The 22,914-nt window shown below is 33.7% G+C and overlaps 7 protein-coding genes across 8 annotated transcripts; 6 read left to right on the top strand and 1 right to left on the bottom strand.

The window, feature by feature from the left end:
- Window positions 1-124: 124 nt before the first annotated feature.
- LOC124442635 (major facilitator superfamily domain-containing protein 6-like) lies at window positions 125-2,710 on the top strand. Its single transcript, XM_046993136.1, has 2 exons — window positions 125-1,725; window positions 2,004-2,710. The coding sequence occupies exons 1-2, from the start codon at window positions 438-440 to the stop codon at window positions 2,408-2,410; spliced, it is 1,695 nt and encodes a 564-aa protein (XP_046849092.1). The 5' UTR covers window positions 125-437; the 3' UTR covers window positions 2,411-2,710.
- Window positions 2,711-3,218: 508 nt separating this feature from the next.
- Window positions 3,219-5,874, top strand: LOC124435067 (major facilitator superfamily domain-containing protein 6-like). The gene is made up of 2 exons (XM_046985016.1): window positions 3,219-4,827; window positions 5,120-5,874. The coding sequence occupies exons 1-2, from the start codon at window positions 3,456-3,458 to the stop codon at window positions 5,389-5,391; spliced, it is 1,644 nt and encodes a 547-aa protein (XP_046840972.1). The 5' UTR covers window positions 3,219-3,455; the 3' UTR covers window positions 5,392-5,874.
- Window positions 5,875-6,645: 771 nt separating this feature from the next.
- Window positions 6,646-7,742, top strand: LOC124435093. The gene has a single exon (XM_046985047.1). The coding sequence runs from the start codon at window positions 6,782-6,784 to the stop codon at window positions 7,661-7,663; it is 882 nt and encodes a 293-aa protein (XP_046841003.1). The 5' UTR covers window positions 6,646-6,781; the 3' UTR covers window positions 7,664-7,742.
- A 1,890-nt stretch (window positions 7,743-9,632) lies between these two features.
- Window positions 9,633-10,644, top strand: LOC124435125 (major facilitator superfamily domain-containing protein 6-B-like). Its single transcript, XM_046985076.1, has one exon. The coding sequence runs from the start codon at window positions 9,845-9,847 to the stop codon at window positions 10,496-10,498; it is 654 nt and encodes a 217-aa protein (XP_046841032.1). The 5' UTR covers window positions 9,633-9,844; the 3' UTR covers window positions 10,499-10,644.
- Window positions 10,645-10,886: 242 nt separating this feature from the next.
- LOC124435103 lies at window positions 10,887-12,155 on the top strand. Its single transcript, XM_046985057.1, has one exon. The coding sequence runs from the start codon at window positions 11,199-11,201 to the stop codon at window positions 12,078-12,080; it is 882 nt and encodes a 293-aa protein (XP_046841013.1). The 5' UTR covers window positions 10,887-11,198; the 3' UTR covers window positions 12,081-12,155.
- Window positions 12,156-17,212: 5,057 nt separating this feature from the next.
- On the top strand, window positions 17,213-18,372 carry LOC124435115 (major facilitator superfamily domain-containing protein 6-like). Its single transcript, XM_046985066.1, has 2 exons — window positions 17,213-17,576; window positions 17,754-18,372. The coding sequence occupies exons 1-2, from the start codon at window positions 17,231-17,233 to the stop codon at window positions 18,116-18,118; spliced, it is 711 nt and encodes a 236-aa protein (XP_046841022.1). The 5' UTR covers window positions 17,213-17,230; the 3' UTR covers window positions 18,119-18,372.
- LOC124435077 (guanine nucleotide exchange C9orf72-like) lies at window positions 17,334-22,839 on the bottom strand. Of its 2 annotated transcripts, none has more exons than XM_046985028.1 (10): window positions 22,294-22,839; window positions 21,952-22,050; window positions 21,750-21,811; window positions 21,611-21,683; window positions 21,037-21,153; window positions 20,242-20,441; window positions 19,481-19,538; window positions 19,202-19,311; window positions 18,430-18,611; window positions 17,334-17,666 (listed from the first exon to the last, which is right to left on the bottom strand). In XM_046985028.1, exons 1-10 carry the CDS (start codon window positions 22,768-22,770, stop codon window positions 17,650-17,652), a joined length of 1,395 nt encoding a protein of 464 aa, XP_046840984.1. In that variant the 5' UTR covers window positions 22,771-22,839; the 3' UTR covers window positions 17,334-17,649. The 2 variants fall into 2 exon arrangements, with proteins under 2 accessions (XP_046840984.1, XP_046840991.1); XM_046985035.1 differs by having other exon boundaries at window positions 17,334-17,660.
- Between the last annotated feature and the right edge of the window lie 75 nt (window positions 22,840-22,914).

Here is a 22,914-nt window from a genome sequence, read left to right as displayed (position 1 = left end):
AATGAAAGTTTTTCCTGCCATTCAAACTTTTGCACCATATTAAACACATAATGTTTATGCAAATTTCGTGGGCTTGAAATAATTCTAAACTTGAAATGTAAATAGTTGTTAAGGATGTAAATATCTATGGCAATATAAACGTCTTGATAAAAACACGCAGCTCTTTGAAACCGTTTGTACTGCGTCTTGTGAAAGGTAATGTACTGTCTGTCTCAGAAGGCTTCTGCTTTTACAAACACCAAAAGACTATTCTTTATTCGTGGTTTGTAATAACAAAGCCAAACAAAACATTATTTTTACTGTGGCTTACTGTGCGACATCAACACACTAGATATTGTCCAGCATCGACACATCAACACAACTGTATTCGCAGCAAATTAGTTTGTGTGCAAGAAAAATATAAGTTTGTCGATCCTACTTCGTCATCTCTCATCAAGATGAATACACCGAAATGTTTTCAACCAATATCGATGTTATACAAAGCATTTTACTTTGTATTCTACGCTGGCTATATCACGTTTCTGCTTTATGTTCCTGTCTATTTCAAATATCTTGGACTCAATGCCATGCACGTTGGACTCCTGAATGGTGCAAGACCACTGATGCAGAGTATAGGAGCACCGTTTTGGGGAGTTTTAGGTGATAGATTACGAGTTCGAAAAATAATTTTCCTATTTGCTTTCATTGTCATGACTGTTAAGACGATGTTATTTGTTTTATTTCGTCCTGAAAACACCACTTGCGTCGTTACCTACTTCAATCATTCAAAAGCATTTAAGAATGAGACATATTTAATAAAACACAACATCTTCAAACGGTCTATGTTTGGTGATAATATAGATCTATGGAAAGGATCTGTGCTACAAGATCTTACTAAAAATAGTACTGATGTAGTCTACAAAGCGAGGATTTCATTTGATGTTGAAAAAACATTGATAAAAAGTTCAAACGGCACTACAACAGAGTACAAAATAATTTACAACAATGATGAATCTACTAGGATATTTTTTTGGTTATTATTACTTGTAGTTTGTGGCGATGCATTTGACGCTGCCGTATTTACGTTGGCAGATACTTCATGTCTTGACAACCTTGGTAGTGAAAACTACGGTTATTATCGATTATGGGGTTCAGCAGGATGGGGAGTGATGTCACCTATTGTAGGTCTTACTATTAATCACGTGACCTTTAATTACTGTGGCGTAACTGCAGGCTCGTATTATGTCATATTCTATTTCTACCTTGGATTCATGTACCTCGGATTACTGTTTGGATCACATTTTGAATTTAGTTATGATCGCAATGACCATGTTCATCGTACAGTTAAAAGCGCCTTGCTAAACTTCCATTATGGTATTTTTCTTTTTGTTACATTTTATGCTGGTGTATGTTATGGTTTTCTTTTGTACTTCGTCAACTGGTTCATTGATAGTCTTGGTGGAACTGCTATTGTCATGGGAACTGCAACTGCTTGCAAGAGTGTCATGGATGTGTTAGGTTTCTTTTTTGCAGGAAAAATCATCGCCATCTTGGGTCATCTTAATACCGTCACGCTCAGTTTAGTTGCATACATTGCATCGTTCCTATCTTATTCATGTATTACAAATCCCTGGTACGCAGTTCCCATAGAGGTGCTACATGCCGGTGCCTATGCTCTTGTTTGGTCATCATCAATCTCTTATCTTAACAAAGCAGCTCCAGCTGGCTCAAGTGCTACTGTACAAGGTAGGATTACATTGAGTTGACGTCGTCTGTTTATGCATGTTGAATTTCATTATTGTAGGGGTTATGTAGTTTTCACCACACTTAAGCTTAACTGTCACCATAATAGTAGTTGTCACTATATCTGAAGCTAAACAGTCAAATGTAAGAGTAACTATAAGAAAAGTAAACTTTAGTGAGCTCTTTCACCAATGTATAGGCCTGGTAACAAGTAGATGTGATATCTTAATGTCACTGGTGTTTGTTTGCAACAAAAATAAATAGTTTTTGTTTCATTGTAGGGATTCTGCAGGGCGTATATTGGGGCCTGGGAACTGGTGGAGGTACGATCGTTGGAGGTTATCTATCGCACGTATTTGGATTTAAATCAACATTTCGTGCATTTGCTGTTGCAACAGGTGTTGTGTTGGCAGTATTTCTTGCTACACAGCTGATATCAAAGTATTCCAATCTCTCCCAAGAAGATGGAAATGAGAGTTCTTACAGTCAGGAAGATGACAAAAAGCTACTAAACCCTTTAAAATCAAACAACTCGTCCGTGCATCCAGCAGAAAATAGCATTTCCGAGGAACACCGCCATAATAGTCAATGCGAAGAAAGTGAAGGAGAAGACAATATTACAAATGAAATATCATCAATGCCTGAAAATTCCCTCGTTTTGAAGGAATCAGAATTGAATGACAATTGAAGCGTTTTACCAAAATAACTACTTTGCCTTTTTCAAAAGATAGTTTTTTCATGTTCTCGGACATGAAATCATGATAAACTAGAATTAAGTTTCATTAGTCGATTGTTGAGTAAATCCAATCTTGAGTTCTACAAATGATGTAATATTAAGTTATAAGGTTTGTCTTACAAAATTGTATGACATAAAATCAAATTCAAATTGATCTTAACACTAAATAGATTGTATAGTGAAAGAATTTATTCATGTGTAGAAATTTGTAGTATGAAATTGTTTATTTAAAATTAAATAATAAATGAGTTATTTTCATGCTTTGTTTCTCTTTAACATAAAATGTCAAAGATCCTTAGGATTTTGTAGATTGTTTAAAAATGTGACAAATTTCTTAAAACATTAGCTTATTCTGAAGTTCAATGAAAGAATATTTCACTAGAAAGATCAGAAAAGTTGACCAGAGAAGTTTCCATGAAACAATTGATTCAATTACTATTCTCACAATCTTTATAATTTGATTTTGGAACAATGCATTTGCAAAAGTTTTATTCTTTTCTTACTTAAACAAACCTCATAAAGAAATATATAAAGAAAATGGCCATTCTTCGAAACCATTGCATGCACATTAAAAAGTTCACCAGCTGTCTTGAAATTCAACTTTTGTATAGTATAGAACTGATACCAGGTTGTCTGCTTATTAACGTATCAAGATTTGAGCTGTTTTTTATGTGTTTTGAAATGTATTAGAGCGATCAATAAAAACAAAAACGCCACCTGTATTTTTGTTAGGATTTGCATGTAGGCATTTATTAGGAGTGTTTATACTTCACACTTCAGTGATATACGGGATTTATGAAAAACAGATGTTCATCTTAACTTTATTGTACCTTTGTTTATGGTCTCTGGATAAAGTGAAGAATTATTAAAGCTGTTTGCGCGTCAATTAAAAGAAAATTATTGGTCAGTATTGATGGCATTTACCGTTTTAATAGCACTCAAAATAATAGATTCACCATAGAAGAAAAAGGTCTAACTGTGAAATGAATTCGGAGTAATGAACAAAGATAATTCTAAGATATGTTCAACAGTAGAAAAGGGAAAAAATAGTGATTGTAATGGAAAAGGAGACGCAAAGAAAGAGGAAGATTCGACACTTGAAATTGAAAAGGGCGAATCAAGAAAACCAGACCGAACATTACTTACTTACAAAGCATTCTACTTTTTGTTTTTTGCCGGGTTTGGTTCAACATTTCCATACTTGACAATCTATTTCAAACAAATTGGACTGACAGCTTCGCATGTTGGTACATTATCAGGAATAAGACCTCTGGTGCAATTTGTTAGTGGACCAATCTGGGCATATATTGCTGATAAATATCGATGTAGAAAGGTTGTGTTGTGTATGTCAGTCATAGCTTGGATTGTCTTCACTTTAGCTTTGGCATTTCCACATGAAAAGAAAACAAAATGTCATGTTCTAAATTCAACAAATCATTTCATTCAGAAACGAAATATTCCACGGGCTCCGTCGTACCCAGGACTCCCGTTAGCTCCAATATCAACCGCTGCCTCAGAAAGTCTCTTAGCAAACAAAAAATCCACTATTATTACATTTTCTGATGTTTATCAAGAAAATGTTAGAACTGAAATCATCATTCATGATCCATATGAGATTAAATACTTGTTTTACGTACTTCTTATTTTAATAGTTGTTGGTGAGGTGTTTGAAGCACCTTCGTTTATAATGATTGACACAGCATTAATTCAAAAACTTGGTGATAAATGTCACGAGTATGGAAAAACACGTTGCTTTGGCTCAATGGGTTATGGCCTTGCATCATTTGGTGTTGGTGCTGTTCTTGACTCAACGAGATATGTATATTGTGGTCACGAGATGAACAATTATATGGTCATTTTCTATTTCTTCGTCGTATTCATGGTAATTGGATTAATCTTTGTACTTGCGCTTTTTTCATTCAAGTACAACGAAGAATCCCAAAAAAGCTTTTCAAGTATTTTGGAAGTTTATAAACTTTGTTCGTCGCCAAAGTACGCAACATTCCTGCTAACTGTTTGGTTTATGGGAACCTGTAATGGTGGTCAAGTAACATTTATTAATTGGTATTTAGAAGATCTTGGGGCTTCGAAGTTTATGATGGGTATGACAACAACCATCAGAGCTACAGCAGTAATTGTAGGATTCTTTTGCTCTGGAATGGTAATCAACAAGCTTGGAGAGTTGACATCTGTCTTTTGGTCGCTATTGTTTTTTGCCTTTATATTTTTTGGCTACTCGTACCTTTTTAATCCATGGTTGGTGATTCCTTTAGAAATACTACAAGGCTTAGTTTATGCCATCTCTTGGTCAACTTGCATTGTATACTTGTCTTCTGTGACGCCTGATGATGGAGCAGCTACCATGCAAAGTATGTTTATTTCTTGTTTAATAATCATGATATATGAAACTTTTCAAGCACGATAAAGATTAAAATAGGCCAAATGTAATCATTATATTGTCAAATACATATTTAGTAGCTATATGGTAGTTATATTTTGTAGAATACTACTTTTGTAGTCATTCGTGTATTGATAATCTTTCTTTTATGGCCGAAATTTTATTCTCTCTTTTGTAATGCACTTAATATTTTTCATTATTGCATTGTGCATGTGTGACCAAAGTGTTTCAAAACAGAACAATTTTCTTTCAAATTTTTCAAGGTATCTTGCAAGGAATTTACTGGGGGCTAGGAACAGGTATTGGCGCTATTCTTGGAGGGGTATTGATCAACCATTATGGCATAGTGTTAGCCTACCGTCTGGGTGGTATTGCTACTGTGTTGGTTACTTTGTATTTTGTTGTCTCACAATGGTTGGTCAAGAAATATGATGACTCAGCAGATATGTCAATTGAGGAAGACAAAAAGTTGATGCCAAGAAAGGACAACGATAACGCAAACGAACATTGCATTATTGGCGAAAAAGTTGAATAGATTGGCCAGGACAGTAGTTATTTTTCAAAAATTTTTTAACAAAGACTATTACTACATTACATAAAAGACATTACTCAATCTTTGCAGTTTTTATCGAAGCAATTGCTTAAACTGCACAAGTAATAAGTGTTGCCTGTTGTAACACTTTTGGAACAAAACAAAAACATCAGGAAGGTCTGAAGGTATAAACTATCAGCCCGACAGTCCAAGTCGAAGTCTTCAATAAACACATACATGGTTTCAGTTCGGAGAGCGTTTATCAGATATAAGGCATAACAATATTGTGCAAATTTACATGCGATTTTTTTATGGTTAGACGCAATTGCTATAATTTGGTCATCCTTGGCGTCTTGATTGCTCATTTGTGCATTGTAATAGAAGTTTAAAGTATTAAGAGTTGTAGTGCATAACCAATATTATTTATCTAAACACATTGTACATGTACGTCGTTCTAGGAATACAATGAAATACTTGCCATGTCAATGTGTGAACGCTCCGGTTTACGTTCATAGATGAAATTAGTGTAGTTGTATGATATTGCCACATTTTACCTCTAGTGAAATGATCATGCGGAAGTACACATTTATCGATTTTACAATACTAAAAACTAAAGCCTCAAAAGACAAGATTTCATACAAATGCTGGTTCGTAGTTTTTGACATAAAGGTTGAAAGTAAATATCTGCGTGGATTTATCTTAAATCACGTCAAAATGACAATTAAAATACGATACGTGTCAAACTATAATCCGTGACTGTCGAACTCAAACTGTTTTTGAGCTTTCATCTGCCATGTTGGAGGTCAAACACAAAAGAATATATTATCACTGGTATTGACCAAAAACAATAATGCATATGGGTTGTTTAAATGTAAAGAAATACATGTTGTAAGCGTTGGAGAATGATCTCTCATGTACGCTAGAAAAATGCTTTGAAAGACAAGTCATGTTGATGATATAGAAATATAGCAAAAAAGTTGTTTTCTTTAAAAATGAATAAATTTATCGTTAAAATTTGTAAGAAATCTTAATTTTTAAGGACTCGATCCACTTCCAACAATTTAAGCAAAAGGGGTTTAATTGACACTTATAGGGTGCTTTTAACTGATCAGTAAAACGCACAATTTAAAATCTCGAAGATTTTTAATGAAAAAATATTAAATGTATAATATTGTTTGATATATTATTATGCCTAAATGATTAACATGCTACATCTACATGCACGCATTCGTGACTATTTTTACTATATCAAATAAACAATATGCCTTGTATAATTCTTGCTGAAACGGAAATCCGCCACATTTAAATTTTGGCTTCTTCAACAATAATTTCATAACATTTAAGGACATCAACACATGAAAGCATAGTTTTCTTCTTCTAAACTTAGAGAAAAATGAGATTGATTGTAATTGTTTCATCAGCCATCATCTTACTGGGACTATTTTGTACCAGTTTTAGTCTCTCTGTGACTAACTATGGTGGAAAGCAAATCAGCATGTTAAGACAAGGAGAGAAGTATGCAACGAACAGAAAATGTTATGCTTGGGAAGATGTTCAACCAAAATATCATGGAATGACACACGTAAGAGGTTTGAACGATAAGCAAGGTCCATTTATATTTCATGTTGATGTTCCTGTGATTGTTTACCTTGCTGTTGACTCCCGTTACTCCTACATTCATGGAAAGGCATATGAGAATACCCATGAAAAAATAATGTTAGGTGGTTGTCATGCACGAACACCGTTCAACATTTACAAAAGAAAACAAATTCTTGGTCCTGGGAAAGTTACAATAAATTTCAAGACTTCGCGAGTGACAGGTGTTTTTATTCGTGATGCTCGACTAGTTCAACCAGCAGCTGAACTTAAAATTGTCCTTCTCACTTCATCATATGCTGAACTAAGCATGATTTATGATGGAGAAAAATTCAGCACGAATCGGGATTGTTATAAAATGACTGATATTCCTCCACGATTTTACGGACTAACACATGTTCGTCTTTTAAACGACGAGCGTTCGTTTTCCTTTTTGATTAATGTACCAGCGATAGTGTACGTAGCAATCGACTCTCGTTACAAGAATATACTTCCAGGAGAATTTAAAAAAACTGGTGAGAAAATTGTCCATGTAGGTTGCCATCCACCCGTAGACTTTCCAGTTTATTCCAAGAAGTTTAATCCCGGTAAAGTTTCTGTCAACTTGAAGGAGTCCCGAATGATTGCTGTTTTTGTGGAGCCGCTTGTTGACAATACATTTAAATCTGGTGTTTATTGAAATTCAAAAGCTCTTGGTAGATTGTATTTTTACTTTCTTCATTCAATGTGTAAATAAATAAATAAACTTTCATTTCATAGTTCTTCCAGTGATTTTTTATTTTTTCCATAAAAGAAATAACAATTAGAAACATGTTTTGTCGAAACATGTTTTCAACAATAATACGAAAACTATTCAACGTTTAAGGCTTTTTATTAAACGGAAGGTCTTACATACAACCAAATTTTTGAATTAATGAGCAGACTCTTCACTTCGACAAAATGCAGTTAAAAGAAAACCCGACAAAAAATAGCAAAAAGCAACTGAGCAGTTTTGTTCCTAACACCACACAACTTTTAAATGCTTGCTTGGTCAACACATAGCTACAATAAATGGACAAAAAGTCCTTTCCCCAGAGAAAATTGTCGTAATATACGTTCGCAGCTTGCCAAATTTAGAGAAATGTGTAGAAATAAATGTTGTTTATTCTTTCATGTTGGGCTTCCAAGCATTTGAAAAAGCTCCTTATTTTTCAGATTTTTGCAAGCCATTCGTTGTGTTCAGCTTTTCAGTTTTCCATAAGGTTTAAATGAAATCATTTCATCACATAAGCCACACAGAATCAAACATATAATAATTTTTTTTAAGTCTAAAGACTATGCGCAGCATGCCATTGCGCAGTTTCACCACCCTAAAGTAATGTTTTAGGGGAGTTACTTTACTTTTCAATGTACCCATTGAATCAATAAAATTATAAGTAGTATAACATAGTATTGAAGTTTTAAAGAGATGTTGTATGTACAACATAGTATTACAGTTTTAAAGAGATGTTGTATAGGCTCCAATAAAGTAAAAACAATTTTAGTTTTGACGTCTAACTCCCGTGTTCAAAATTCTGCACGTGTAGCTACAAATTATTCTTCACTTTTACATCAGATTTAATTGCCTGCTTGTCAATAGAGTTCTTGTAATGTGTGATTGGCGATTTATAAATTAATAATACTACAACCCAAAACAAAGTTAGGTTTAAACACAAACATTTAGCAGGATTTATTAACAATAAAGTGTAGGCGAACAGTGAATAAAAAATTGTAAATTTATAAATGTATAAGAATGCATAATAACAAAATTCCCATGTATATCATTTAAAGGAAAAAAATTTAGAATAACTCTTGCCATTGTATTGTCGTTGCTGCAAAACGCAACCTGCCAAGATTACACTTATTGCTAAAGGCTACCTGCAATCCTGCAATATGTTTGGTTCGACAGATATTGAAGACTGCCTGATAATTCCATAAACTAATGTTCTGATCGACAACAAAAACGATAACAGCCAGAAACATATTTCATCAATAAATTTATCAGTATGATTATGATTAAAGAATAACTGACCGTTAAATTGGCATGTTACAAAAGATGCCGGATGCTTCATGGCGGATCAACAAAGACCTGCTCATTTACAAGTCTTTTTACTGTTTTTATTTTGCAGCTTTAGGAGCAATAAACCCTTATCTTCCGATTTATTTTCGACAAATTGGACTATCTGCTGTCGCTGTTGGTGTACTTGTGGGCATTAGGCCTATAATTCAACTTGCCAGTGTTCCGTTTTGGACAGTCGTTGCAGATAAATTTAAGAAAAGGCAAGCAATACTTGTCATGTCAATAATGGCCTGGCTCGTTATGACTATTGCTTTAGTTTTTGTGGAGCCAACAGAAGAAATATGTGAATATACAGTTGAAAATGATTCCCATCTTGTGTTCGTCAATTACACAAAACATAAAACAGGATTTTTTAAAAGATCGCTCGACGAAAGTGTTAAATTGCCAACACAAATGAAAAACATTCAATGGGTTATTAAAAAGAACAAATTTAGAAAACGTTCCAAAGACAAAATTGCTAACAAGATCAAGCGATCGCAAAAAGTCGACGAAAATCAAACAGAGAAAAAAGAGCAGTCCATTCATGTCAGATTCCTTTCATAAACTGGAAGCAAGAAGTGAAGAAAAAGAGAGGAAAGTATTTGATCCATTTAACATGAACGGAAAAAGCAAATCGTTAGCTGGCGAAGAGCTTGCAAACTTTTTTGCATCCATAAACAACATGAGCAGTGTAAAATCCACTGATGTTCATTATTTTAACATGAACAGACCAGAAAAACATTACATCAAACCCAACTATACAGAAATTACATTGAAAAGAATATGTCTCAAGATAAAGAAATGAACAAAACGTTGTTTCATCAAAAATTGAACCTCAGCAAGAGTTACGAAATATCAAAACATGAAAACAACACATATAAAATGCTGCGGAAGAATCTTTTTAAATCAAACCATAATGAAATGAAGCGATTATTCGTTATTCTTTTAGTCTTGATAGTAGTTGGGGAATTTCTTGAGACACCTTCAGCCCCATTATCAGACGCTTCACTTCTCGAATACCTCGGAGAAAATCGAATACATTACGGAAAACAACGACTCTGGGGTTCGTTAGGTCACGGCATAGCGTCGTTTTTTGTTGGTATGATAATGGAGCGTTCACGTCATGTTATATGCGGCGAAGAGTTCATTGACTACACTACATCATTTTCTATGTTCACGCTGTTTATGCTAATTACTTTAGTCATTTCAGCTAATTTTAAGTTTCAATATAAGATGACAGAAGAGAGGAAAGACAGTGTTTTCTCAACTGTCTTTACGATACATTATGCATCATTTTTAACCGCCTTTTGTTATATGGGCATGTGTCATGGTTTGACTCATAATTTCCTTATGTGGTTCCTAGAGGATCTTGGTGGATCCAAAACACTTATGCAATCTCGATTGCAATTGGCTAAGAACCTAGCTACACTGCTATAGGTGACATATTATATAATTGTTCATGCAAAATTGTAAATAAAAAAGTATAATGACAGACACTTGCTCGATATTTGCAAGCGTTTTGCAAACTGTTTTCGCTCGAATTATTGAGTATTAAGACGTAAAAATAAACAGAATGGGTTAAATTGTCAGTGAGGAGAGTTTTCATCGAGTATTTTCGGGAGAAAGACGAATGCGACACTGCGGACATTACGTCATTCGAGTGTGATAGTGTGATGTTGTGTGATGTATCACAATATTGCTGGTCAAAGTAGCAAAAAATATATCGCGCATCAGATGTCTAGCTTTTCGGTCTAATTTTCCCCAAATTTCGGGGTTTACCTTAGGTGCTATAAGGCGATCGCAGTTCTTAGACCTAAAATATTTAGCCTGTTTTTCCTTCAATTGCTCGTCACTCAGCTTATTTAGCCAACGCTGGTTGATAAATTGAGGCGAGCTTCTCGTTGACGATTGGTGAAATCTACGCTCGAACTGATCTTGATACCGCGCGCCCTATCTTACATGACTTCCTTGTGACGTAGAACAGTGACGAAAGAGAATAAACAATATACCTTATATAATTGTTGCTGAAACGGAAATCCGCAACATTTAAACTTTGGCTTCTTCAACAATTATTTCATAACGTTTAAGGACATCAACACATGAAAGCATAGTTTTCTTCTTCTAAACTTAGAGAAAAATGAGATTGATTGTAATTGTTTCATCAGCCATCATCTTACTGGGATTATTTTGTACCAGTTTTAGTCTCTCTGTGACTAACTATGGTGGAAAGCAAATCAGCATGTTAAGACAAGGAGAGAAGTATGCAACGAACAGAAAATGTTATGCTTGGGAAGATGTTCAACCAAAATATCATGGAATGACACACGTAAGAGGTTTGAACCATAAGCAAGGTCCATTTATATTTTATGTTGATGTTCCTGTGATTGTTTACCTTGCTGTTGACTCCCGTTACTCCTACATTCATGGCAAGGCATATGAGAATACCCACGAAAAAATAATGTTAGGTGGTTGTCATACACGAACACCGTTCATCATTTACAAAAGAAAACAAATTCTTGGTCCTGGCAAAGTTACAATAAATTTCACGACTTCGCGAATGACAGGTGTTTTTATTCGTGATGCTCGACTAGTTCAACCAGCAGCTGAACTTAAAATTGTCCTTCTCACTTCATCATATGCTGAACTAAGCATGATTTATGATGGAGAAAAATTCAGCACGAATCGGGATTGTTATAAAATGACTGATATTCCTCCGCGATTTTACGGACTAACACATGTTCGTCTTTTAAACGACGAACGTTCGTTTTCCTTTTTGATTAATGTACCAGCGATAGTATACATAGCAATCGACTCTCGTTACCAGAATATACTTCCAGGAAAATTTAAAAAAACTGGTGAGAAAATTGTCCATGCAGGCTGCCATCCACCTGTAGATTTTCCAGTTTATTCCAAGAAGTTTAATCCCGATAAAATTTCGGTCAATTTGAATGAGTCCCGAATGCTTGCTGTTTTTGTGGAGCCGCTTGTTGACAATACATTTAAATCTGGTGTTTATTAAAAGTCGAAAGCTCTTGATGGATTGTATTTTTACTTTCTTCATTCAATGAATAATGAAATAAACTTTCATTTCATAGTTCTTCCAGTGATTTTTTATTTTTTCGATAAAAGAAATAACAATTCGAAACATAAGGTTAAATAGTTGGAATGTTATTAAACAAAAAGAATGATAGCACAACGCTATAACCAACAACTACAAACAATAACGACCTTATCTAACAACATTTGAGAAATTAACCTTCCACTCCTCTTCCTTGTAAACGAGACAAGTCTACTCAAAAGCAGAGAGCCTTATACGCTACAAGTCCCGGGCTTGTGACCGGTATAGCAGAGTTAAAAGGTGAAAGGTTTATCATAGATTAATCAACTGAATATTCCTGCTCATTTTTTGTTTGGAAGCATGTCGAGCAGTTCATATGGACAAAGCTCGAATTCCATATTAAATATCAGTAACATAAACTTTCCAACATAATCTAACATAATCTTTAACATAACTTAATCTTTAACATACATAACATAATCTTTTTCTTTTTTTTTTCATAATTTTTCTTTTCCAGTGGAAAGCGGGATGCTTTCACTGAAGGGCAATGATGTATTGTCTAACATTAACACCGGATTATGTTACTGATATTTAATATGGAATTCGAGCTTTGTCCATATGAACTGTTCAACACAGAGCCCTCTATAGTATAAGAGTTGGGACAAACGGTCTGGGGCGAGCGCGGAGCCGCCATTTTGGTTCCTACTTGCAAAGTGAAACTATAATAATGCTATTGGAAATTGGGTTTATATGCAAAAGAAGAAAGCAATTTAAGCTTATTCCATGGTAGTATCAAATATGTTAGGAATAATAGCAAGCTCTTTGCGTTTTTTTAACGATTTGCGGCAGACCTGATTTAATTTCATTGGTTTGATCTTCGTTTGCGGTTTACTAGTTCGTGCTTCAAATTGATCGTGACCCATTGTAAGAAGTATTTTTCGTACGTTAACGTGTTTTCTCGGCTTATGTTCCGACCCTGTAACAAGTTTTCAAGATCTTTAAGCTTGGTGGCAAGCGGCAATGTTATCCTGGCATCAGTGTTATCAAATACTTGGACAAGACTTTGTTCGAATCTTTGAATCATAGTAATCATGCAGATTTGGTCCGGAGAGATTTGTGTTCAAGATTTGTAACAATTTAATGGTAGTGAGTGATTTATGCCCCCCAATTTAATCCAAGCATGATATTTTTTATTCTGAAAGATCACAAAATTTTCTTGCTCAGCAGAAAATGACAGACTTTTTTACTTTTTAGTTATTGAAATATGCAATGATTTGACCAAGATGCATTTGACCTTAAACGTTTTATTCCTGTATATGAAGTTATTTCGCCTTTATCACTTTATAAAGTATTAAAGTTTATTTCTAATAAAGTTTGTTAGGGATTCTGCTGAAAATTTTGGTGAAGCATTTCTTTAAAATGAATATATTATTTCTATAATATGAAACATTTCTGTTGTTGAAGAACAGTCTGTTTGCTATAAATGCTACTGTTTGTAGTCTTTTATACAGCATATGAGTCTGATCCAATCTTTAATTTAGCAAAGAGTTAAATTTATTGGTTGAGGAATGACAAAACTTCTATATGTGTTTAATGATCAAACAGGGGGTGTGTTGGAGGGGAGCTCAGCCCCGTTTGTTCAAATTCTATGCCTTGTATTGCCAGTGAAATATATATATCAAAAAGCTAGCAGCACCTAAATATATATCAGAAAGCCAGCAATATTTTAATATATATGAGAAAGGCAGCAACAGTTGTAATATACATTATAAAGCCCAAATAGCTGAAATTATGGAGATATGCCTCTGTGATCTTATAAACCAAAACCTACAATTAAAATATCATCAACAAGTCTAGAAGAGTAATGTTCTACTTTGAGCTACAGAAGTAGGGTACATTTGTACAATTCAATACCAAAATATATTGTACTCAATTTCATTGAATATCCTAATTATAATTACTTCATTTTAAATGATGAACTAAAAATACAAAATACAACATGGAAAATCGTAAGAGTTTCTGTGATTTGGTGTAGTTGTTTTAGTATGGAAGTGGCTGAGAATTGAGAGGTTTGTAGATTGACCAATTTCAGAACATAATGAGAAATCATCTTTGATTAAAAAACAAGCTTTGGAGTAAGAAAACTATTGAAACTGCATGAGCACGAACTTTGCAATGTTATTTGGCCCAAAAATGTTTCTCTACTTGAGTCAGTTAATTGAACCTTATATCAAAAGCAGTTCAGCACAACAATCACCATACGCAATCAAATTTCGTAAGTTCGACGTAAAGGCATTTCTTTCATTTTTTTCGTAATCCTCGATTTATGCGATATGTAATGACATTTAGTAGCCTTCAACAATCAGTTATTACACACTTATCCATAAAAAAACGCAATATTATCTCAAAATACTGTATTACTAGCAGCAATTGCTATATAAACACAAGCTAAAATTTCAAAACTAGAACCAAAATGGCGGAAATTGATCAGGTGATCAATATTGCCCAATCAACGTAAGCTAAACGGATAACAATAGATGTCCCAACTCTTATACTATAGAGGGCTCTGGTTCAACATGCTTCCAAACAAAAAATGAGCAGGAATATTCAGTTGATTAATCTATGATAAACCTTTCACCTTTTAACTCTGCTATACCGGTCACAAGCCCGGGACTTGTAGCGTATAAGGCTCTCTGCTTTTGAGTAGACTTGTCTCGTTTACAAGGAAGAGGAGTGGAAGGTTAATTTCTCAAATGTTGTTAGATAAGGTCGTTATTGTTTGTAGTTGTTGGTTATAGCGTTGTGCTATCATTCTTTTTGTTTAAGTCGAAACATGTTTTGTCGAAACATGTTTTCAACAATAATACGAAAACTATTGACGTTAATAAGGAATGCCTATAAAAATTTATTTTAAGCAATGTATAGTCGGACGTACCATTAAGAAAACCTCACAATCTTTGGTAAGTTATTAAGAAAATGGCAAGTAACACAAACCAAAGGCATTTTCCGTGCCAAGGGCTTGGTAGTTGGCTAAATGTGCCTCAGTTTTATTGGAAGGTGTGGACATTGCCATCGCTTAGTCATATAGCATTAGAAAAATCGTTGCTAGGTTTGTTTCCCTTTAATATGTTTTTGTTAAATGTACATTATGTAAGTGAAAGATCGACTCGACTCATATCATGTTTTGCAATAATTAGAAATCATCACAGTGATCATCAGTGATGTATTGAGTGTGTTGGTTGTAAAATGAAAAAGTTAAAATGAAGAGTATTGAAGAGTTGTAAACCAGCAAAGAAGTAGGTTCTTGACTTTTACATCAGATTTAACTGCCTGCTTGTCAATAAAGTTCTTGTAATGTGTGATTGGCGATTTATAAATTAATAATACTACAAACCAAAACAAAGTTAGGTTTAAACACAAACATTTAGCGGGATTTATTAACAATAAAGTGTAGGCTAACAGTGAATAAAAAATTGTAAATTTATAAATGTATAAGAATGCATAATAACAAAATTCCCATGTATATCATTTAAACGAAAAAAGATTTAGAATAACTCTTGCCATTGTATTGTCGTTGCGGCAAAACGCAACCTGCCAAGATTACACTTATTGCTAAAGGCTACCTGCAATATGTTTGGTTCGACAGATATTGAAGACTGCCTGATAATTCCATAAACTAATGTTCTGATCGACAACAAAAACGATAACAGCCAGAAACGTATTTCATCAATAAATTTATCAGTATGATCATGATTACAGAATAACTGACCGTTAAATTGGCATGTTATAAAGGATGCCGGATGCTTCATGGCGGATTAACAAAGACCTGCTCATTTACAAGTCTTTTTACTGTTTTTATTTTGCAGCTTTAGGAGCAATAAACCCTTATCTTCCGATTTATTTTCGACAAATTGGACTATCTGCTGTCGCTGTAGGTGTACTTGTGGGCATTAGGCCTATAATTCAACTTGCCAGTGTTCCGTTTTGGACAGTCGTTGCAGATAAATTTAAGAAAAGGCAAGCAATACTTGTCATGTCAATAATGGCCTGGCTCGTTATGACTATTGCTTTAGTTTTTGTGGAGCCAACAGAAGAAATATGTGAATATACAGTTGAAAATGATTCCCATCTTGTGTTCGTCAATTATACAAAACATAAAACAGGATTTTTTAAAAGATCACTCGACGAAAGTGTTAAATTGCCAACACAAATTAAAAACATTCAATGGGTTATTAAAAAAAGAACAAATTTAGAAAACGTTCCAAAGACAAAATTGCTAACAAGATCAAGCGATCGCAAAAAGTCGACGAAAATCAAACAGAGAAAAAAGAGCAGTCCATTCATGTCAGATTCCTTTCATAAACTGGAAGTAAGAAGCGAAGAAAAAGAGAGGAAAGTATTTGATCCATTTAACATGAACGGAAAAAGCAAATCGTTAGCTGGCGAAGAGCTTGCAAACTTTTTTGCATCCATAAACAACATGAGCAGTGTAAAATCCACTGATGTTCATTATTATAACATGAACAGACCTGAAAGACATTACATCAAACCCAATTATACTGAAATTCCATTGAAAAAGAATATGTCTCAAGATAAAGAAATGAACAAAACGTTGTTTCATCAAAAATTGAACCTCAGCAAGAGTTACGAAATATCAAAACATGAAAACAACACATATAAAATGCTGCGGAAGAATCTTTTTAAATCAAACCATAATGAAATGAAACGATTATTCGTTATTCTTTTAGTCTTGATAGTAGCTGGGGAATTTCTTGAGACACCTTCAGCCCCATTATCAGACGCATCACTTCTCGAATACCTCGGAGAAAATCGAATACATTACGGAAAACAACGACTCTGGGGTTCGTTAGGTCACGGCATAGCGTCGTTTTTTGTTGGTATGATAATGGAGCGTTCACGTCATGTTATATGCGGCGAAGAGTTCATTGACTACACTACATCATTTTCTATGTTCACGCTGTTTATGCTAATTACTTTAGTCATTTCAGCTAATTTTAAGTTTCAATATAAGATGACAGAGGAAAGGAAAGACAGTGTTTTCTCAACTGTCTTTACGATACATTATGTATCATTTTTAACCGCTGTTTGTTATGGGCATGTGTCATGGTTTGACTCATAATTTCCTTATGTGGTTCCTTGAGGATCTTGGTGGATCCAAAACACTTATGGGTATATCAATATGTTCACGCAACATGGCAGATCTGATAATGTTCTTTGTTGTTAGTGAACTGATACAAACATTTGGACAGATTAAAATAGTATTTATATCATTAATATCCTATGGTTCAATATTTATTGCATACTCAACAATAATCAATCCTTGGTTTGCCATACCTATAGAATTTCTTGCAGGTTTTACATTTGCAGCTTCATGGACAGCATGCACGTCATACTTGGCTGAAGCAGTACCACAAGACTCCGTCACAACAATACAAGGCAGGTCTAGAATCTTTCCATTTGTATATATCAGTTTAATCCAGGTGTGTTGACAAAGACACAAGCCATTCATTCATTTCAATTCTAATGCTTTCAAGAAAAACAAACATGATAAAACCTGTGACATTCAATAAAACTTTGCCCTTTACGGAAAATCAATCTGCATTTTTTACACAGGTATCCTTCAGGGTATGTACTGGGGTTTGGGATTGGGAACTGGTTCAATAATTGGTGGTCACATGATCCATACTGTTGGACCTCATTGGACATTTCGTGCTGCTGCTTCTGGTTCGTTTATCATCGCATTGTTATTTGGTATAACACAATGGCGATGGCAACGCGAGAGCATGGACGACTCATTGGAAATTTACAGTTACTTTTCGTTAATTGAGCCACAAAATAACGAAACAATGATACACGATAACGAGGATGATAAAATATTGAAAAATATGAAAACCAAAAGCAATAACAAAACAGACAAAAAAGGTAAAAATAAGAATAAAAAACACGAAAAACGGTTTAAACAGCACGACAACTCATAATTTTTTGAATACTTTTTAGCAACATAATTTTTTAACTCATATAATAGCATAGTGGTAATATTTTGTTATATTACAATTGTATTCAACACTTTGCATACGAATAAATACCATGTTTTAACAACAATTGTAAACAGGTATTTTTAACGCCAATACAGGATTTTGTTTGAACATCAATCAAGTAAAAGCATAGATTGCTAATCAATTTAAAATATTTTTGCAAAAAAAATACAATTAAATACATTTCGATTCAAAAATTGAATGTTACGTTTTTATTCCATTTTCATAATGTAATGATTGCTGTCACTACAAACCTTCCAGAACCTTCATATAAACGGCTTCAGTTGCGTTCTCTCCCAACGTATAGAAATAAATATTTGGACGAAGTTTTTCGGCAGCCGCGAGAACAATATAGAAATCGCCATCTATCTTTAAATGTAATTGTTCTCTTAATTCTTGCAAAAAACTGCTTTTCATTCTTTCGTCACCAAATTTCCTAAACAAAAATATCAGATAACAAATCGCTAACGTGTTTTACCCTTAAAATGAACTGAAATCTTGAAATTGCAGTCCTGACGGTACTCTGCCTGTATACCACCACAGTGGTACGACGGACTAAAAATTGGTAAATACCCACTCGTGTTTCGTGGAAGACTTCAAAATCTCCAATTGAAACATAAACATGCAACTTTCTAGTGCTCAAAGTCTCAAGCATTGAAAGGCAAGATCTGAACGGAAGTTTTTGATTTTCAATCTTTTTCTATTTTGACCACACGAGTTTTTCTCAAAGCTTCAAAACGCTTCTGCCTTTCGACTAATCACTTATAATTTAGCCAACATATTTCACAATATAACTGTGACATCTACTTTTCTTTCGTGTATCATGAGCCCAATAACCAAAAAGTTCAAGGTAAATAAGGATTATCAACATCCCAGCCTCATTTAACGTTGAAATAATAATTGAGTCCAGCCGTTGAAATAAAGGTTGGAAATGTAAAGAGTTAATATAGACTCTTATTAAATATTCACTGCATTGATTTGAACTAGTATATAGAATTGTTATTTTAGATGGTTTAGTAAACTTACGTTATATCTTCAACATATTTAATAAGAGCCAATGCCTTTCTACGTATTAAACGCTTAAAGTTAGCGATATACGCCTTACGTATGGTAGCCTGCGCTGGAATAAGTTGGATCTTAAGAAAGAAAGAAAATTGTAGATATAACATTGTAATAATGTATTGCTAAACCTAAGCTTTGACAAAGTTGACAAGTATTAATTAGTTTAATCATTGAATTGTGAATATTTTAAGGTGCAAATGAAAATAATAGTTTTGATGTAGTGTATAATGAAAACAAACTTACATCTCTCAAAAATTCCCCAATCATTCCACTTTCATGATTCATACTGTAAAACAATCCTCTACATTAAATTAGCAAAAACAATTAATGATGAAAATTTTACTAGATAACGCAAATTGACCCGCAATACAATCAAACTACACAATTAAGAACATGTATGAAGTCCTGTGTCGAGAGTGCTTTACCTCGTACGTACAAACAATGGTTGAAGTCGTTTGAAAACACAAACGACTTCAATTTTACGAAAGAAACAAACTGAACTGTTTAAAATGTTAACTTTAGTTCAGATTTTTACAGGGACGAACTATCTAGTCACAAAGTTTTTATGTTCAACACTTTGGTGGAAATACAAAATACAACAAATTCCAAAGATAGAAGACTTGTATTCTTAATTTCTAAAGTTGCTTGCTTAATATATGTACGCAATCGCTGGCATTTGGGCAGGTTGTTCGCTTTGTCGTCCAACAGACAACAACAAAATAAATTGCTTTTAATGTGAGAGTATATTTAAAAGTTTGCAGAAGTTATCTTCCAAGTAAGTGAAGAGCCATGAGAGGATGGTTGTGGACAAACATTTTGACCTTCTTAGCAATGGTCAACTTTAACACTTCATCAACTTCCACAAACATCAAGCGATATTCTGAATTTCAAAACATTTACTTCATTTTATACTTAGGTGTAGATGTTTACGTTTTTTATACCTTTGAAAAATACAAACTAAATTCATGTGTTGTCACAGTCTAAATATCATAAATTCTACATACATCACAGGGTATAATGGCGCGTCTTCATTGTCATTCCATATAGATTCCAAATGAATATTTAAAAATTGATGACGAGTTGATGAATGTTCTGCAAGCAAATTGGATTGAGAGACTCGCTGTTCTTCAAGGTTGATGAATGTTGTCGGAAAACGACTAGTTAAAATATTTTTCGAGTTTAACGAGTAACTTCCATCCTCTTTCTGAAGATGAAAAGAAATTTCATGGTGAGAGATGGTTGACAAAATGATGAAAAGAAATTGAACCATATTCTTTAGAGACATTGTGTTTTATCAGTGAAAAAGTACAAATATAAGTCTTTTCTCAAAAGCAATTCACATCTTAAGTATGAAATGTCACGAGTTTATTGACAATATTTGTACAGCATTTGCATGGGAGGGGAGGGGAGGGTTGCAAAAAATTGGTAGGGTTACCACAAATACATCTGAAATTAGTGAAAAGTTTAATTTAAAAATGCAATATTCTATTTATAATGCTTTAGATCATCATGTGATTAGTTAACTTTTACCACTGTGCATAACATGATTTTCATAACAAATGACATGTTTTGTTTTACATTTCACACAAAATATCTAAAAACTTGACCGTAAATTTTTATAGTTTTAATAAAAAAGGGGATATATTTCCTGTAAAAAGTGTTTGTAGAAAATGAAAAGTTTGAATTTTCACTTTAGAGCACAGTTGAGTTTTGATGCTGCAAAATTCTGAGCCATTTTACTTTGTAAGCATACAAAATTTGACAATAATTTGAAAAGTGATACTATCAGTCATACGTACCATCAATATGGATTGTAAAAATATATCTGGTTCAAATTCAATATTTGTATCACTTGTTGGATATCTTGACTGACATAGTTCTTTCTCGGATAAAAATAATGCAAGTGTATTCATCATCTGAAATAGTTTTAAAGAAACAGTAACTAAACAGAGATCAGTTCCAATTTAGTTTAGTAATTATTGAACAATAGTAATGTACAAAAACTGTGTATCAGACAACACATTGACAATATAGACAACATATTGACAATACAGACAACATATTGACTATACAGACAATACATTGACTATACAGACAACACATTGACAATACAGACAACACATTGACTATACAGACAACATATTGACTATACAGACAACACATTGACAATACAGACAACATATTGACAATACAGACAACACATTGACAATACAGACAACACATTGACAATACAGACAACACATTGACTATACAGACAACATATTGACAATACAGACAACACATTGACAATACAGACAACTCATTGACTATACAGACAACACATTGAGTTTAGAGTTTTCATAGTAAAGGTTGATGATTAACTGCAATTCTCACCAAATTGATTTGATCAATTGCCTTTCCCACAACCACTGTGCTACCAAACGTCTCAAGATGTGATATTATACATCTGCAAATTTAAACTTAATGAAAACTTGTAAAAAATCATAATCTCAAAAAAATTTTGAAAGCTTACTTTTCAAGAAATTCTGAATTAAAACAAGAATGATTTCCAGGAGCAAAGGCACTTCCCCATACCTAAATGCAGACAAAATCACAAAATCTGGACATAAAACATTTAGGTATAGGCAAGTATTTGATTACAGTTAGAGATAGTTATTTTGAATATATTGCTCTCAGATATTTTGATTTGAAGAATAAGCTCTATAAAAACTTACTGAAAATGTATTTGATAAAGGTAATGATTCTAGCAAGGATAATGATTTGATCTGATCATATAAACATTTTGAGAAATTTTCAATTGAAGTTGAATAATCCTATATAAGTAAAATGATTTTATACTTTATCAAGTAGTTTTAAAATTACTAATCTAACAAGTGTGAGTAAAGTCATTGGAGAAAGGCAGCGCAAAATTGAATAAAATAAAAATTGCAGAATGACTTTCATTTTAGAGAATCTTGCTTATGCTAATACCTGAAGCTGTACAGTTATGGCTTGACATGGGTAATGTTTATAAAGTAAACAGTAAATCAGGAAAGATTCAAATCTCTCTTTCTTACCTTTTCTTGAAATAATCTTAACTTTGCAATTAGGAGTTTCATTCTCAGATCAACTAAATCCTGTTTTTGTAGGTACTTTGTCAATGCAGAAAAAGGCAATAACAAAACTAGTGAATACAATGTATCACAAGCTCCTTGAGCAACGCTTGTGAATATGTAGGATGTAAAGACAAGATCACGTTCTTTTATGATAAAAACCTTAGTGTCTACTGAATTTGGTGGCGCTTGGCGCGTCAATTCTCCGTTCAAATTATGTGTAACTACATATTCAACCATATCTTCAGAGCATTTATGATCTTCATCCAGCCAAAGATGACCTAGTCTCGGACCAAGTATATTGTCCCAGTAAGAAAGAACAACTCCGTTAAAAAAGCTCGATTCAAAGTCTATTTTGGAACAATGCGAACTGTCCAAATGGTTAAAGTCAAGGGAATCTTTGAAACAGCTAAGCATAGAACTAGACATTGAGCAATCCATCTTTTCACCATTTTGGTTTGTTGATCTCTAAGCAAACCGTCTTTTAAGGCATGGTCTAAGGTCTCTAAGGTTTATAAGGCAATTGAAGGTCACTCAAATTTCAGGATTCAGGTTTACACTGCATCCTTGAAACTGACTTAACAG

The sequence above is a fragment of the Xenia sp. Carnegie-2017 genome, unplaced genomic scaffold (assembly GCF_021976095.1).
Source record: "Xenia sp. Carnegie-2017 unplaced genomic scaffold, XeniaSp_v1 HiC_scaffold_1, whole genome shotgun sequence".
Classification (NCBI taxonomy): Eukaryota; Metazoa; Cnidaria; class Anthozoa; order Malacalcyonacea; family Xeniidae; genus Xenia; species Xenia sp. Carnegie-2017.
The sequence above is the reverse complement of the archived record's forward strand: the minus strand, read 5'-3'. Positions and strand labels throughout refer to the sequence as shown.

Coding starts and splice junctions, on each gene's coding strand:
- LOC124442635 (XM_046993136.1), top strand. CDS start 438: ATGAATACACCGAAATGTTTTCAACCAATATCGATGTTATACAAAGCA. Junction 1,726..2,003: donor CTCAAGTGCTACTGTACAAG/GTAGGATTACAT, acceptor GTTTCATTGTAG/GGATTCTGCAGGGCGTATAT.
- LOC124435067 (XM_046985016.1), top strand. CDS start 3,456: ATGAACAAAGATAATTCTAAGATATGTTCAACAGTAGAAAAGGGAAAA. Junction 4,828..5,119: donor TGGAGCAGCTACCATGCAAA/GTATGTTTATTT, acceptor AAATTTTTCAAG/GTATCTTGCAAGGAATTTAC.
- LOC124435093 (XM_046985047.1), top strand. CDS start 6,782: ATGAGATTGATTGTAATTGTTTCATCAGCCATCATCTTACTGGGACTA.
- LOC124435125 (XM_046985076.1), top strand. CDS start 9,845: ATGTCTCAAGATAAAGAAATGAACAAAACGTTGTTTCATCAAAAATTG.
- LOC124435103 (XM_046985057.1), top strand. CDS start 11,199: ATGAGATTGATTGTAATTGTTTCATCAGCCATCATCTTACTGGGATTA.
- LOC124435115 (XM_046985066.1), top strand. CDS start 17,231: ATGGGCATGTGTCATGGTTTGACTCATAATTTCCTTATGTGGTTCCTT. Junction 17,577..17,753: donor CTCCGTCACAACAATACAAG/GCAGGTCTAGAA, acceptor TTTTTTACACAG/GTATCCTTCAGGGTATGTAC.
- LOC124435077 (XM_046985028.1), bottom strand. CDS start 22,770: ATGGATTGCTCAATGTCTAGTTCTATGCTTAGCTGTTTCAAAGATTCC. Junction 21,812..21,951: donor CTTTATCAAATACATTTTCA/GTAAGTTTTTAT, acceptor GTCTGCATTTAG/GTATGGGGAAGTGCCTTTGC. Junction 20,442..21,036: donor TTTTACAATCCATATTGATG/GTACGTATGACT, acceptor TTTCATCTTCAG/AAAGAGGATGGAAGTTACTC.